Genomic DNA, 14,551 nt, shown 5'->3' on the forward strand with positions numbered 1-14,551 from the left:
TTGGAATTAGTCCGGGTTCTTCACGATGTTTTCCTTCACCGAAAAGCGACTGGCAAATATCAAATGACATTTCGCACATAAGTTCAGAAAAACTCATTGGTAGGTACGAGCCGGGTTCGAACTTCGAACCCGGATCGTACCTACCAATGAGTTTTTCCACCACCTCCGGATCGAAAGTTGCACTTTGCAGCGCTTTTTAGATGAACTTGTTTATTTCTATATATGTAAATCAGAGAATCTACCACGAGTAGGCACCTACTATCAGCTGCTAAAGTGCATGGCAAATTTATCAATGAATTCATTCATCATTTATCCATGCACTTTTGCATCTGATACTACATGTTTGACGTTTTAGAGTACGTAAAATTAATGTCGTAAAATGCTAGCGGTAAGAGTGTGTGACTTTCAATATAGAAGTTGCTGGTTCGAAAGTTTTTTGGAACTTATGTGCAAAATCAAAATGTAATTTGATATTTTGTCAGTCGCTTTTCGGTGAAGGAAAACGTCAAAACTGGACTAATCCAGTAAGTTGTTGTAAAACTAGTTCCTACACCAAATCTCTGGATTTGTTGTGCGGACCCCAGGCTTCCATGAGCCGAGACAAATGGGATAATGCAAGGAAGATAATGATAATCACTCGATGGTGTAAATGTCAAGTTTAATTGTATAAATAAATAAATCAAGGACTTATCGAAGAGACTAAGAGACGCCACCGGCGACCGAAGAGCTGACAGCTTCCTCGCTCAGCGTATTAGCTTGACAATCCAGCGAGGAAATGCTGCCAGCGTCTTCGGTAGTATGCCACAGGGGCCGTTTTTAGATTTACTTTAGTTTAATTTTAGATTTAATAGTTTAGTTTTATTGTAAGATAATTTTATGTCCCTAATGTTTTATTATAATGTATTTTTATTATACAAATAAAAATTTCGTTATTGGCTGATGCATGCTATAATATTGTAATAAATAAATATTACACAAGCCTTCTTGAGATTACCGTGGGCCTCAGTCAATCTGTGTAAGAATGTCCTATAATATTTTATTTATTTATTATAGGACATTCTTACACAGATAGACTGAGTCCCACGGTAAGCTCATAATAGCTTGTGTTGTGGGTACTCAGACAACGATTTATATAATATACAAATACTTATATACATAGAAAACATCCATGACTCAGGAACAAATATCTGTGCTCATCACACAAATAAATGCCCTTACCGGGATTCGAACCCGGGACCGCGGCGTAGCAGGCAGGGTCACTACGTGATAGGCCAGACCGGTCGTCAAAAATTGTATGGAGAAATAAACTATCATATTTTCCATACAATCAACGGTTACTGACTAGACCACACCTCAGACAATGGCGATCAAATATATGAAAGAGGTGCGTTCCTACGAAAACAGTTTAAGCTCGTGTAGGTGAACGCGTAACATGCTTGATGAGTGAGAAATGACAAGTCGACTGGTCGCGTTTTTGACAGGGGGTAACTGTGAGGTAGCCGAGAGCGGGTGGGTGGCACTTTCAGCGGAGAGAGGGAGTGGCCATTGATTGAATATACAGAGTGGGGCCTGTAACAAAGGCGAAGAATTGAACTGTAGGCTATTCTCGTTATACTGATCAACATTTGTTAAGTGACTTTTAAAAATTATGAAGTCTTTAAATTTTTAATTTCTCATACAAAATAAATATTAGCTTCAATGTAGGGACGCCATTATTGTTGTCATTGACGTTGTCTGTCACACTTTAGACTTAACAGAATTCGCAATACATTACCTCTTAGAAAAAACTTTCAAGGGTGATAAAAATCAAAATACAAGTTATTTTTAAAAGTCGCCGAACAAATGTTGATCAGTATAAGGAGAATAGCCTAGAGTTCAATTCATCGCCTTTGTTACAGGCCCCACTCTGTAGAACCAAAAATTACATTTAATTACTGTGACATTTACGCTATCGCGCCACGTATTCTGAAACGTCACGTTAGAGGCTCAGGTGCCGTAGCCGAATGGCATTTCTGCGACGCGAAACGAAAACGAAACGCCGCGAAAGGTAGTCTGGCTCTGTCGCGCCAATACGCAAGAGCGATAGAGATAGATATCTACGAGCGTTTCGTTTCGTGAACGTTTCGTGAGCGTTTGTGCCATTCGGCTACGTATCCAGGTTAGCATTCAATTTAACTTGTGCAAAAGTTTGTTCCCGTGTGGTGACGGATTAAGAATTTCACCGCCCCCTTTCATCCCGTGGGTGTTGTAGAAGTTGACTGTGGGATATGGGTTCAATTGTGTTGTGGGGGATGGCCTAGCTTTAGCGACCTGTCACCTGCATTATCATCACTATTTCATTAACCTTTTAGTTGCTCAAATTGGCACTAGAACTTGAGCAGTTACAAGTGATATGCCTAACACTTTTAGGAACATTGGCGTGAGTTTATGTCATATTTATTTATTTATTTAAACTTTATTGCACAAAAGAACAACTTAATGTACAAAAGGCGAACTTAATGCCATGAGGCATTCTCTACCAGTCAACCTTTGGGCAAAGCAGAGAAGATTGTAGGCGGTGCATTAAGAGACCAATTTTGAAATATCAATCATATTAATAGTATATTATGTACCTATATAACGGTAACTTTATGAAGGCCATAAAAGTTGAGTACCGCGTTTGGTAAGGTACGAGACTTTTAGCCTTCATAATGTTACAATTGTATACTATACCTTCTTTTACTACGACAGCCAAATACATCCGAGATCCATCCATACTATCCGAGAACAATAAATTGGGTCAATTTCCATGTACGCTTTCGACTTTTCAGGTAGGTAACTTAAAAATTGTCAGTCACTTTGAGCGACATATTATTTTAGCATTAATTACGTCGGGAGTACATTGTTCATCAGAATCACTCATAAGTAACAATTATTAACAATTTGTACAATTATTTTCGTTACTCAAATGATGTTAATTTGGATAGCGCTAACAATAATCTAAATTGACAGATTTAAGTGCTGGAGTAGAAACATTTTGTTGGTAACATGTTTGTTCAAGCGTAATTTTTTCATGTCTCTGAAGAACTATTATTTTTTCAAACGGTTTTTATCTAACATCAGTGGTTGGATTCTCGTCCGCTCGGGTGATTCCAGCAAAGTTCGTGTCGCAGACGATAGTTTTTATCCAAATAAATATTATAACTGGGAAAGTGTGTGTGTCTGTTTGTTTATTCGCCTTTCACAGCAAAACGGAGCAACGAATTGACGTGATTATTAAGTGCTGATAGTTGAAGGGATAAAAGTGACATCAGGGTATGTAGCCGAATGGCACAAACGCTCACGAAACGAAACGCTCGTAGATATCTATCTCTATCGCTCTTGCGTATTGGCGGGACAGAGCCAGACTACCTTTCGCGGCGTTTCCCATTACCGTTCGACGGGGCCAGGCTACTTATTGTCATTTTCTAACCCCCTGCTTATACAACCTACTACACTCTAAAAAACCGGCCAAGAGCGTGTCGGGCCACGCTCAGTGTAGGGTTCCGTAGTTTTCCGTATTTTTCTCAAAAACTACTGAACCTATCAAGTTCAAAACAATTTTCCTAGAAAGTCTTTATAAAGTTCTACTTTTGTGATTTTTTTTCATATTTTTTAAACATATGGTTCAAAAGTTAGAGGGGGGGGGACGCACTTTTTTTTCCTTTAGGAGCGATTATTTCCGAAAATATAAATATTATCAAAAAACGATTTTAGCAAACCCTTATTCATTTTTAAATACCTATCCAACAATATATCACACGTTAGGGTTGGAATGAAAAAAAATTCAGCTCCCACTTTACATGTAGGGGGGGTACCCTAATAAAACATTTTTTTCCATTTTTTATTTTTGCACTTTGTCGGCGTGATTCATATACATATTGGTACCAAATTTCAGCTTTCTAGTGCTAACGGTTACTGAGATTATCCGCGGACGGACGGACGGACGGACGGACGGACGGACGGACGGACGGACGGACAGACAGACATGGCGAAACTAAAAGGGTTCCTAGTTGACTACGGAACCCTAAAAAAATTGGTTGCTCCTATCAATATTTTGATAGTCGTACTTAGTCAAGCATCTTGATTCCATACGAGCCTGATAAGATCTTAGACAAATCGAATAAGGTAATTTTGATTGCTTTTACTTTTGCAACGTAACTGAATCGATTAAGATCTTGTTCAATAATTCCATGAAAAATAATTATGTTAATTAAATTACCTTAGTAAGTTCAACTAAGGATTGAATCAACCTATGTTACATAGTTATGCCTAACAAGTTCATAATTGATTCAAGGTGTACAATGGTTAGGAATAACAAAACACCTAAGTTATTAGTTCAATCATACATTCCCTTGTTGTTTTTAGTAATCAGCTTTATTTGAATTATATAAGATCGTAATTGTAGTAATTAACTTAACGTCAACTAAGAGAAAACTGCTCTTAGTTGGTCTTCATTTTTTAGAGTGTATAATTTAAAATGCTCTGGTATGATTTAAAAAAGAAAGACAATTTAATACGAGTCGTTACAATATTTTTTCTCATTTTTATTTCTACATTTTTCTTTATTTATTAAGTACCAATAATAAATCAGTTTTATGTTCAAATTATTGTAAGTACGTTTTTTGGCGCTTGTTTTCCTGTAATCGCTTTTAAAACGTTCTGAATCATACTGTAATATAAACATTTATACTAATCCCGTAAACACGTTAAAATTGATTTATTTTTACATCTCCATTTAACCTTGGCTGGGTTCGTGCTCCGGCTTAAACTACAAAAATATTACTAAGGGCCTATTTACATGGTGTGAGAACTGTACGAGTTTCAGTAAATTGCGGTTTTATAATGGTGTCTTAAAAGCATTTTTTTCTATTCTCGAACAGCTGTTATTCGTCATTTACAGGGTCGTGCATAGATCTTTACAACCCTACATAAAAGTCTATTACCCAAAGCCAGCGTGCGCCAGCTTTCCGCGCATGCGCGCATAAACGAAAAAATTGGAAACGCATTGTTTGGCTCTGCAACCATGGCAACGCATTGTTATAACGATACTGCGCGCGTGCGCGGGATGGCTTTGGACAGCTGCGCTGGCATTGCTGCGCCGGAATGCTCCATATAAACATCCCCCCCCCCGTTTTGGGGAAGTGGGGGGTATAATATAAGACAAAAAGTAGTATCACTCTCCATCCTTTCAACTATCTCCAGTTAAAAAATCAAGTCAATTCGTAGCTCTGTTTTGCCGTGAAAGACGGACAAATAAACAGACACACACACTTTCCCATTTATAATATTAAGTATGGATTGATAAAAATCTAGTAGTAATTCGGTATATTGAAAATGGTCTGAAGATAATTTTCATCTCCGTTGTTCTGCACAAAGCAGAGATCTTAAACGAATCTCAGATCCAAATCAGATTGTCAACTTTATTATTTAAATGTCTTGCAGTATTTATGTAAATTCGTAGAAATAGGTATTTTGCTCAAAAAAATGAGTAGGATTATTCGGAAAGTAATTTGTAAATTTAATGCCTTTGTGATATACATTTATAATTGAAAGAAAAGTCGGTGAAGCGCGAATTTGATTATTATGTTAATTCTGGTATGGTTGTAACTACAAATATTTTATTTAGTTTTTGTTTCCCAAATATAGAGATATTCAACCCGATTTAAGGATTAATTAAATAAATACCAAACATCAAAGAAAATGCGACCAAGTTCACGGGTGGCGTCGGGAATCGAAACCGGATCTTCAGCTTACGCGGCTTACGTGCTTACCTCTACACACTCCAGCCTCCGTGTGTTTTTTTTTTATTAAATTTATATCATAAATTTTCTTGTAAGTTTTATGTGAATGAACAGTTTTAGGAGAATAAAAACTTTTTAGTAACCATAAACATTTAATACTGATTATAATTCCGAAAAAACTTTTTCAATAATTTGTAATCACAACACAGAGGTAGGTCTGGGTCTCTCCAGTCTTTAACTTCTTTAGTACACCACACATACTGCCCCTTCAGCGACTGATCCACGTCCAAAGCCAAGTACACAGGAGCTTTTGCAGATTCCTCCAAAGTGAGGACACCAACTCTTCGAGTCATGGCCGTCTTAACGAATCCAGGATTTATAGAGTTGACAGAAATGTTTCTGTCAACCTCATTCTGCTGAGCAATTGTCAACGCGCTTAGAGCTACTTTCGAAATCCTATAAGCTATCAGCTCCGTTTGGTAAAAATCCTCAGGCTCCAATGTATCATTTTTAACTGAATTTAAGAACCAGTGAACAAATTCATCAACATCTTCTCTCTTCACATCTTTATTAGTCAGCTTTGCTATCCAATCTTTGTTTCTTATATTAGAAATATGTCCACAGTCACTAGATATGTTTATAACTCTAGCGTCCTTATTCAAAATAGGAAAGAAATGCTCTTGTATTGTCACCACACCGAAATAATTTGTGTCAAGGACACGCACTGAATCTTCATATGTAGTTTCTTCAAATTTTTCTACAGATACCGCTGCGTTATTAACAAGTATATCCAAGCCTCCATGCTGAAGTTTTATATCATCCGCACAGTTTTTAACACTTTGTGAGTCAGTAACATCTAACTGGTGAAAATGAGGGTTTAAACCTTTCGCTTTTAAACTTTCTACAGCTTCTAGACCTCTTTTTTCATTTCTTGCTGTAAGATAGACGGTCTCAACACCTCTGTTCAGTAGTTCTTCAACTATTCCAAAACCGATGCCCTGATTTGAGCCAGTTACTAATGCCACTTTCTTGATCATGATAATGATCTGTTTTTCAATTAATCACGCTTCGTAAATTTATAATGAATTGTCTACTAAAGAAGCTACTGCTAACTGATATAAATTGATTCCGAGTATGTATTCAGCTGTTGTTATCTTTCGTGATATTATGTACAGCGTGTTTTATATTTAAATATACGGAAGTAAGTATTCATGTTAAGATATCGAATTGAATTTCAATAAAAGGTGTGTACTAATTTGTCTTCAGTTCGGTATGAGTGTGGTATGAGGAAGAAGAGTGTTAATAAATATTATTTCGTACATTTTATTCACATGTACAACGTTAACCCTTTAAAAACACTTAAGGTACAGCTGGGTAAATCTCGACTGGGGGGCAATTGTAACTGATCCTTTTTACCATTATTACACTATGATGTTGAGTTCTACATATTGTATCCACTGAACACGCCTACTCTATTTAATAATGCAAACATTGTAAAACATAGAAAAAAAGAACCAGTTACATTTGCCCCCCCCGTCGAGTTTTGCCTCGCTGTACCTTAGTACATTATTCGATACAAAACACAATTAATTTTGTTGCCAATTTAAAAAAAAAGTTTCTATTTGCGGTTGTATCAAAATTACACACGTAAACTCAAGATAAGATACCTACTATCATGAAGATAAATATATCGGTATTTTAGTTCTCGATTAAAAACTGATAAGATCGTATCGATATTACATAACATTTCCTGGTTTTTACATGGACAATTTCGACTGGCGGATAATTTCAAATGAACAATTTTTCAAATATTTATAAAATCGTTGCTTAGTTTAAGCAAAGAGGATCGAGTATTATAGAGAGTTACTGTTGAAGTAATGTGTAATCACAGTGCATAGACTGCCATTTCTTGACACAGGCTTAAAAGTTTTGAACCTCAGTTTTGGCAATTTGGCCGATATTCTTAGCTTGAAATGTGTTAAAATGTCAATTATTAATATTAGCGCCATCTAGCTGAGCGTACCCCAAAGGTGTAATGCCATCTAGACCACCGTACCTTTTTCTGTATGGTACTGAGGTACGTTTTTTTCTTAGACTTTATGTGTCTATACGGAGTTATAAATATGTCTTTGGTTTAAGCTAAATGGATCTGTGTGGCATAGTCCCAATATTTATCGGTTGGCTACATTTATTTACGTTATTACTTATAAAAATACTTATAATTATTGTTGTACCATGTCAGGAAATATAACACAGGATTTTTATTGTTTCAGATTTAACAACGAAGGCAGTTTAGGCGGAAGGGAATTCAAAACTTCATATTTACCATTTTCTTTATATCTTTCACCCGGAAAGTTCAGAAAACACCAGCTTGTACAAAATAAAACAAAAAGAAAGTTGTTCAAAATGTTTCCCCACCGTATAAAAACTCTAGCGATCGCTTTAATTTTTACCTCAAGTTACATTAACTGCAAAACGATCGAGACAACAACAACAAGTAATTTCCAAACTAAAAACACAGTAATAGACGAAATTAATATAACTGAGACTAATATACCAAACGTGACTTGTAGAGGAGACCCTATATACTGCAATATAAGTAAAGAAGAATATATAGACATGTTGAACAACTATATATTTCCAAAGCCGCATGAGTGGGGTCTTATAGCTACACACACCGTAGTTTTCATAGTAGGGCTAGTAGGAAACGCATTAGTGTGTATAGCTGTGTTTAGAAACCCTTCAATGAGAGGTTCAGTGACGTACCGGTGTTTGGTGAACCTGGCGGTGGCAGATTTTCTGGTGATCTTGCTCTGCTTGCCACCGACTGTGGTCTGGGATGTCACGGAGACCTGGTTCCTGGGAGAGATATTGTGCAAAACGCTCGTTTATTTTCAGGTAAGATCTATGAAAGAAAAAATAAAAAATAACAGCAGTAGGGTGTTTTGCCACTAGAGATGCGATACGTATATGTGTTTGATATCTATCAATCAGCTTAGTCGAACCCGTTCCCATCAGCGCTATGCTATGTAGAACAATGAACATGATTGGTGGATATCAAACACATCCACGTATTGCATCTCTGGTGGAAAAGCACCCTTACAGTATGGTTTATTAATAGGGTAATACTTTGTATCGTTAAGATTTGAATTTTAAAAGTGGAAAATGTCTGCCTTGGGCGAGACCTGAACTCACGGCCTCTGGGTTAGTATTCCAGCGCTACATTTTCCTCTTTCAAATTTATTCTAAGCCGTAGAAGTCGACTGTGTGGTTAGGGTTCAATTATCATATCAGGTAAAGTATATGACAGAAAGTTAGACTTGTATTTATTTATTTATTTTATTTAAGGTTCGCCAACAGGTGTAATACATAATCTTACATATTTAAATGGAAAATAAAATAACTTGCGTTGGTATTCACCCAATTACAGGCAAACACGACATGCTTACGTTTAACAGTGAAAGTTTGTTTACTTAATTACATAATAAGTACTTATTCTAAATAGTATTGATTGACCTTTCTGATTTTTGTCGAGTTACATGTATGATGATAACGAGTAACTAAAACTGGCGGGTACATGTGAAATTTATGTAGACATAATGACTGCAACGGCGTCGAAATATCGGCTTTTCGACAAAAATATAAAAGTTAATAAACGTCTACATCCCGGTCATTATAAGTCTAATGTTAGCTTAACCCTGAATCATTTAAAACCTGGAACGCCGTTACTGAATTCATAACCTTCAGTTTGTTAGTTACAGTTTAACTTATGTGTTCAGATCTGTATCTGGAACAAGGCGTTTGAGGGGTTAAAACTCTTATAACAAATAATATTCTAACCCTCTTATTCATAAACGTGCTCTAAATTTATCAGGCCGATAAAGTTTGTTTGTCCCTTTCCGACGTATTGGTATGATAGAAAAGGACAAACGAACTTTATCGGCTTGATAACCTTCAGAGCACGCATATGAATAAGGGGGTATATATCTTTGCTTGATATTAACTAGTATGTTCTTGCCAACAGTCGGTATCGGTGACAGTGTCGGTCCTCACGCTCACGTTCATCGCTCTGGATCGCTACTACGCCATCGTACACCCGTTCAGCCACCGTCAGCAGAATGAGCCCATCGTGCACGTCAAAACCATCATCTGCTTCATTTGGATTATTTCGCTTTTGTTCAGTAAGTATGGTAGTACTACTGTATCGTTAAGTATAAGGACAAAACAAACCTCGTCTAAATGTTGACATGTGCATAATTTTGTATTATTATGTTCCGAGAGTATGATCTGAAGGTATTGGTAAGCACTATTTGATATAAGAAGGTCTGATATTTTTTTTATTTTAGGGACTTTATGGTACTTTCATTAAGGTCTAGCAAATAAATTTCGGACAACCCCTATCTGGCTTAATTTGAGAATATTTCAATGACTCTTTGTACGATTTCAACAAACAAAGGTTAATATACTGCCAAAATATATTCTTTAAGAGTCCTCTTCATGGTTTTCCAATTGGGTACTTGTAGAATAAATGCGGTGAATTTATATAAATTAATAAAACGCAATTTTGAGCAACGTTCCGGATTGCCGTACATTTTTGATGCGAGTAGGATGAGAGAAACAGATAAAAAAATTAGCCATAGGCCAAAGTCTAATTGACATTCATGGCGTTTGAACAGTGCCTAAACCAGATCAATATAAACAGTGTATGATAGTCAAATTCGACATCAAAGTCGGAGTTAGAGTAAGCACCATGCCACATTCTCTAAATGGCCGCCATACACAGATCCTGAACTTTATTTTTTTAAAATAACAGTGGCTAGACTATGTCCAGATATTCTGCTTTGTGGATCATGTGTCGTTGAGGTTCGCACCGTACAATTTTTTTTCGCAATCGTATCGTCTTTTACGCACTTTGTGAATTTTCTAGTAGCATTTGTCCGGAATCGTAATTGGTACTCGGGAGGATTAAGTCAATACTGTCTAAACCATATGCTTTACGTCGAGCTTCTAGGACAAAATGTGTACCTTATTACGTGCCTTATTAAGCCCATGTCTTGTTATAAGAAAAAAATCTAATAGCAAATAAATACGGCTACTCAAAGTTGTCTTCATACTTAACGATACAGTCTTAGTCTACGCATATTTGTTCCAGTCCATGCGTCATCTTCAATAAGTAATCAGTCTACATAATTTATCAGCCGATCTTTTCTTGTTCAGTAACCAGTTGAGTATATCTAAATATATAAACTGAGATTGTGTGAGGTGATGGATGCGAGGTGTTCAACTGTCCCTATATAAAATGTCTGCTAGGTGTATGCCTATTATTGTAAATTTATATGTCTACTTGTTTTTCTTGTTATGTCAGCCTAAGATACGTGACGCAATGGTTAGCTAGTCATGTAATCATGTTTACCAATAAAAAAAAAAAAAAACGAGAAACTGACTGACTGACATATCAACGCACAGCCGAAACCGCTGTTCCTAGAGATTTCAAATTTGGCTCGTAGGATCCTTATAAGGTGTAGAGGAGCACTAAGAAAGGATTTTACAAAATTCACCTCCTACGAGGTTGAAATGGAGGTCCAAATTGTGTATGGGAAAACAAGATTAGATTAGTACGCGAGCGAAGCCGCGGAAAAAAGCTAGTATATGTATATTTGGTTTGTATGTAAGTAGGTCCACTCACTGATAACCCTACAGCCACCATCAGCAGAATGAGCCTATAGTGCACGTCAAAACCATCATCTGCTTCATTTGGATTGTGTCGCTATTGTTCAGTAAGTAACCAGTTTACTTGTATAGAGTCTGTATCTCTAGTTCCATTGAACGAATCTAGTCTATATCTACTTGTACATTCGGCGTGGATGTACTAAGTCCTCGCGCTGATACCTGTTCAGCCACCGTCAGAACGAGTCTATAGTTCACGTTGAAACCATCATGTGCTTCATTTGGTTTGTGTCACTATTGTTCAGTAAGTAGCCAGTTTAATTGAATAGAGTCTGTGTCTCTAGTTCCATTGAACGAATCTAGTCTATATCTACTTGTACATTCGGCGTGGATGTACTAAGTCCTCGCGCTGATACCTGTTCAGCCACCGTCAGCAGAACGAGCCTATAGTTTTTTTTTATACTACGTCGGTGGCAAACAGGTATACGGCCCGCCTGATGGAAAGCGGTCACCGTAACCTGTGGACGCCTGCAACTCAAGGGGTGTCACTCCTTTTTTGAAGAACCATGGGGAACCTGTAGTTCATCGGGAATACCTCGACAGGGTGCTCATTCCACAGCCGGTGCGTTCGTGGGAGGAAATTCCGTGTGAGAGTGACAGATGTCTTATCCACGTGGATAAGTGATCAAATTGGAAGCATAATACGCCGACTGTTTAGTAAAATATTTGTTAGTATCACTTGTACAGAGTAAACATGGAAAAACATCGATTAATTAAAATTACCCACCGATCCCCCTGCTCCTTACACTTTTTTTATTAAAATACTCAATTCAGCATCAATTTAAATCATAAATATACTAAGTACTCTTTTCAACGCGTGTGAAAAATTGTACCGACTTTCGCATTCTCTCATTTTATATAAAAATACTCTGACAGTTGTAATGCAAAGTTTATTGTAATGCGAATTTTTAGGTTACAATAGAGGGCGTCGGTTTTATTCTATTTTTAATTTGGATTTTATTTTATGTGATTTACATTCAGAGATTTTTATAATTGCTAAAAAAATGGGTATGTATTTATGCGGTTATATTTTGTATATTAAAATAGAGATATAGTTTATGGTAAAATTTTATATTTAGAGGCTGGACAATTATACATCTCTAACAATGTCATCATCATCCTACTTGCGTTATCCCGGCATTTGCCACGGCTCATGGGAGCCTGGGGTCCGCTTTGACGAATAATCCCAAGATTTGGCGTAGGCACTAGTTTTTACGAAAGCGACTGCCATCTGACCTTCCAACCCGAAGGGTAAAGTAGACCTTATTGGAATTAGTCCGGTTTCCCCACGACGTTTTCCTTCACCTAAAAGCGACTGGGAAAATAAATATCAAATGACATTTCGCACATAAATTCCGAAAAACTCATTGGTGCGAGCCGGGGTTCGAACTCGCGACCTCCGGAATGAATGTCGCACGTATTTACCGCTAGTCTACCAGTGGGCCTAGCACATGATTGCCGCGGGAGTATGTCGCCGCGAGATAGATGACACGTCTTCTTCTAACTGTATTAATGACATAAGGACGGGTAGTCTATCTCGCGGCGACATACTCTCGAGGCAATCATGTGCTAACCCTGCTGCGCTTCTTCATCTCTAACAACGTATTTTACTAATTAAGTCTAATTGTGATCTGTTGTTTTCGTAAATCAACCACTCCTTTTACGTCTATGAAACAAATACACGCCATGTACGCATTTAAAGATGCTCTCTTTTTCACCCAAATTGTTTCTTCTGTGTGAAAAAGAGGGCATTAACTGGCATTAGGTACTGAAAGTAGCTGTAACGACCCACTAAGGCCGTTTTCACATTATCCGATCCAATATCGGATGTCGGACCGACATCCTACACCCGATAAACGCTTCCGATAGTGTCGGATGTCGGTCCGATAAAACGCATTGTTCCAAATCAATGAAGTATGATTTTGTATCAAAAAATATTTAAAAATCGGTTTATATTTAATAATTATAAGCACTATATCCTAAATATTATATTGTAAAATTAAGATAACGAGCATAAAAAATACTCAGAGTGTCAGGCAAAATAAATAATTTTACATTCAACTATATCTATTAAAAGATGAAAAAACTAGAATCCGCAATTCGGACCGAATCGATGCATTACAACCTTTTTTTTTCAATGGGAATTTTCAACTAATTTGAATTTCGATCATTAGCACTGCAGCTGTTTAATAGACGCCATTTTTGTCACGCACACTACTACAAACGTATATAATTTATACATTATATACGCACACAAACAAATATTATCGGCCGACAGCTGGCGGGGGGTCCGGCATGCCAAAAAATGTCGGGAGCGTCCTGCCGATATCGGCAGTTCCATGGTGCCTCGGACAAAAACTGTTGTAGGAGAGTGCCATCGGCATTAAATCCGCAATTTTTGCGTTTTATATCGATTTTTAGTAAGCCTGCCTGCTGAGCCGCGGTCCTGGGTTCGATCCCGGTAAGGGCATTTATTTGTGTGATGAGCACAGATATTTGTTCCTGAGTCATGGATGTTTTCTATGTATATAAGTATGTATTTATCTATTTAAGTATGTATATCGTCGCTTAGCACCCATAGTACAAGCTTTGCTTAGTTTGGGGCTAAGTTGATCTGTGTAAGGTGTCCCCAATATTTATTTATTTATTTATTTTATTATTATTAATGATCTATTAAATACATAAATGAAGACCTGGGGCCTATTGCATAACAATTTACAACTTGTATTACAAGCGGAACTCTCTTTCTTATAAAATGAATTGGAGGGGGACTACCGCTTGTAATATGAGTTGTAAATTGTTATGCAATAGGCCCCTGGAAGCGCATAAATCTTACATTTTACATCCTTCCTACATCCGATATCGGATCGGATAATGTGAAAACGGCCTAAGAGATAATACAATGCAGGAAACTCTTTATCTTCACAAAATAAAGCTCTTGGTCTATTATAATAAAGTATGTACCATTTCTTTGGCCGTATGTGGAAGAAATTGCTGTCAGTAAAAATAGCGATCATTGTAGTCAATTGTCTTTTGTTTATACGGATTTTTATTTATGAAAA

The 14,551-nt window shown here is 37.0% G+C and overlaps 2 protein-coding genes across 2 annotated transcripts in view; one reads left to right on the forward strand and one right to left on the reverse strand.

The window, feature by feature from the left end:
* Positions 1–14,551, forward strand: part of LOC125242077 (orexin receptor type 2-like) — a 252,498-nt gene that overhangs the window by 112,137 nt on the left and 125,810 nt on the right. The window contains exons 2-3 of the mRNA XM_048150779.1: positions 8,036–8,660; positions 9,787–9,943. Coding sequence (XP_048006736.1) covers positions 8,169–8,660; positions 9,787–9,943 — 649 coding nt within the window. The 5' untranslated portion in view covers positions 8,036–8,168. The remainder of the gene's footprint in view (positions 1–8,035; positions 8,661–9,786; positions 9,944–14,551) is intronic.
* Positions 5,915–6,847, reverse strand: LOC125242062 (carbonyl reductase [NADPH] 3-like). Its single transcript, XM_048150763.1, has one exon. The coding sequence runs from the start codon at positions 6,797–6,799 to the stop codon at positions 5,915–5,917; it is 885 nt and encodes a 294-aa protein (XP_048006720.1). The 5' UTR covers positions 6,800–6,847.

Source organism: Leguminivora glycinivorella, unplaced genomic scaffold (assembly GCF_023078275.1).
Source record: "Leguminivora glycinivorella isolate SPB_JAAS2020 unplaced genomic scaffold, LegGlyc_1.1 Scaffold6, whole genome shotgun sequence".
Classification (NCBI taxonomy): Eukaryota; Metazoa; Arthropoda; class Insecta; order Lepidoptera; family Tortricidae; genus Leguminivora; species Leguminivora glycinivorella.